Raw genomic sequence first — 1,460 nt, forward strand, 5'->3', positions numbered from 1 at the left:
TGAAGGAAGAAGCATCTGATTTGATTTTGCAGAAGGCTGTTTATTAAGAGAAAGGGTCGGTTCGTGTGATTAGGTGTCACAAATATCAAACGAGGAAAAAGGAAACCCATTCATTCATTCATTAATTAATTAATACGCATAACAAGAAGAAGGTTTTGCTTTGTTTTTATGTCTGAAAGAGAAAACTTATTTGTATAAAAAAAAAAGAAATAAAAAATAAAGGATAGTGATTTTGTCGGTGAATTATTATTTACTAAAAAAAAGAAAGAAAGAAATATAAAAAAGCAGGCAGTAGTAGCGAATATATTTATGTCGTAGTTAATTGATCCATGTTCGGTTACAACTTAGAAGTTTGGAGGAGTATAAAACAGAAGAAAGAGAGAGAAAATCGACGTGGAGGTTTACTCAGATGACAACCTTAGTGGGCAAAGTCCCATGAATGCTCTCTCTCTCTCTCTCTCTCTTTCTTTCTCTCTCCGTAACCTTCTTCTTCTTCTTCTTCTTCTTCAGCTATTAGCTTTGGCTACCGTGTTTTCTACTCGTTAGGTTTCTAGATTTCAAGAGAGATGGAGGGTGAAGGAGGAGAGAGAGGGACGAGGAAGAGAGTGGCGGAGAGTGGTGGCGGAGAGAGAAGGTATAAAGGGATAAGGATGAGGAAGTGGGGGAAGTGGGTCGCTGAGATTAGAGAACCAAACAAGCGTTCAAGGATTTGGCTCGGTTCATACTCAACCCCTATCGCCGCCGCAAGAGCCTACGACACCGCCGTCTTCTACCTCCGAGGACCCTCCGCCCGCCTCAACTTCCCCGAGCTTCTCGCCGGAGAACCCCCTCCTTCCCTTGTCGGCGCCTGCGACATGTCCGCCGCTTCCATAAGGAAGAAAGCCACCGAGGTCGGCGCCAGAGTCGATGCCCTCCAGGCCGCCACTCTTCACCACCACCACTTAGCTGCGCCACCGCAGGAGCTTATATCAGGGCGGTCCGGAGATTTTGCGGAGCGGGTTGATTTGAACAAGATACCAGAACCCGAAGATTGTGAATGGGAGATGAATTGAAGAAAAAAGAAAAGAAGGGTGTTTTGGTTTTGTCTTGTCCCTTGTTGCTGCTGTTACGTTGTTGTTCCAACACGCTAACGTGCGCCATGGGAAGGTGGTGTAACGGCGGAGGCAAAAGGATAGTGATTGTTATTGATGAGGCCCAAGGTCGTTTTCGGGTGTGGATTAGTGTAACTCTTTTATCTTTTTCTTCTTCCTTGCTAGTTTCTTTCTTTCTTTTATCTGAAGAAATTTTGGCGTTGTAAAAATGTTAAAATGTAAATTAAGTAGTGATTAGCCTTCTTCGTTGTTTTAGATTATGATTTATTTTGAATTATTGACAGAGGGTGGCCGGGGGAGTTGGGTGGGGAAAAGGAGAGAGAGGCATGCTAACCACTAAAGTGTGTCATAATAATATGATAAGATTTG

The 1,460-nt window shown here is 43.4% G+C and overlaps 1 protein-coding gene across 1 annotated transcript; it reads left to right on the plus strand.

Annotated features, from left to right (window-relative positions):
• The first annotated feature begins 327 nt into the window (after nt 1-327).
• On the plus strand, nt 328-1,333 carry LOC130980078 (ethylene-responsive transcription factor ERF011-like). Its single transcript, XM_057903701.1, has one exon. It carries the CDS (start codon nt 567-569, stop codon nt 1,050-1,052), a length of 486 nt encoding a protein of 161 aa, XP_057759684.1. The 5' UTR covers nt 328-566; the 3' UTR covers nt 1,053-1,333.
• Nucleotides 1,334-1,460: the final 127 nt, after the last annotated feature.

This window comes from Arachis stenosperma, chromosome 5 (genome assembly GCF_014773155.1).
Source record: "Arachis stenosperma cultivar V10309 chromosome 5, arast.V10309.gnm1.PFL2, whole genome shotgun sequence".
Lineage (NCBI taxonomy): Eukaryota > Viridiplantae > Streptophyta > Magnoliopsida > Fabales > Fabaceae > Arachis > Arachis stenosperma.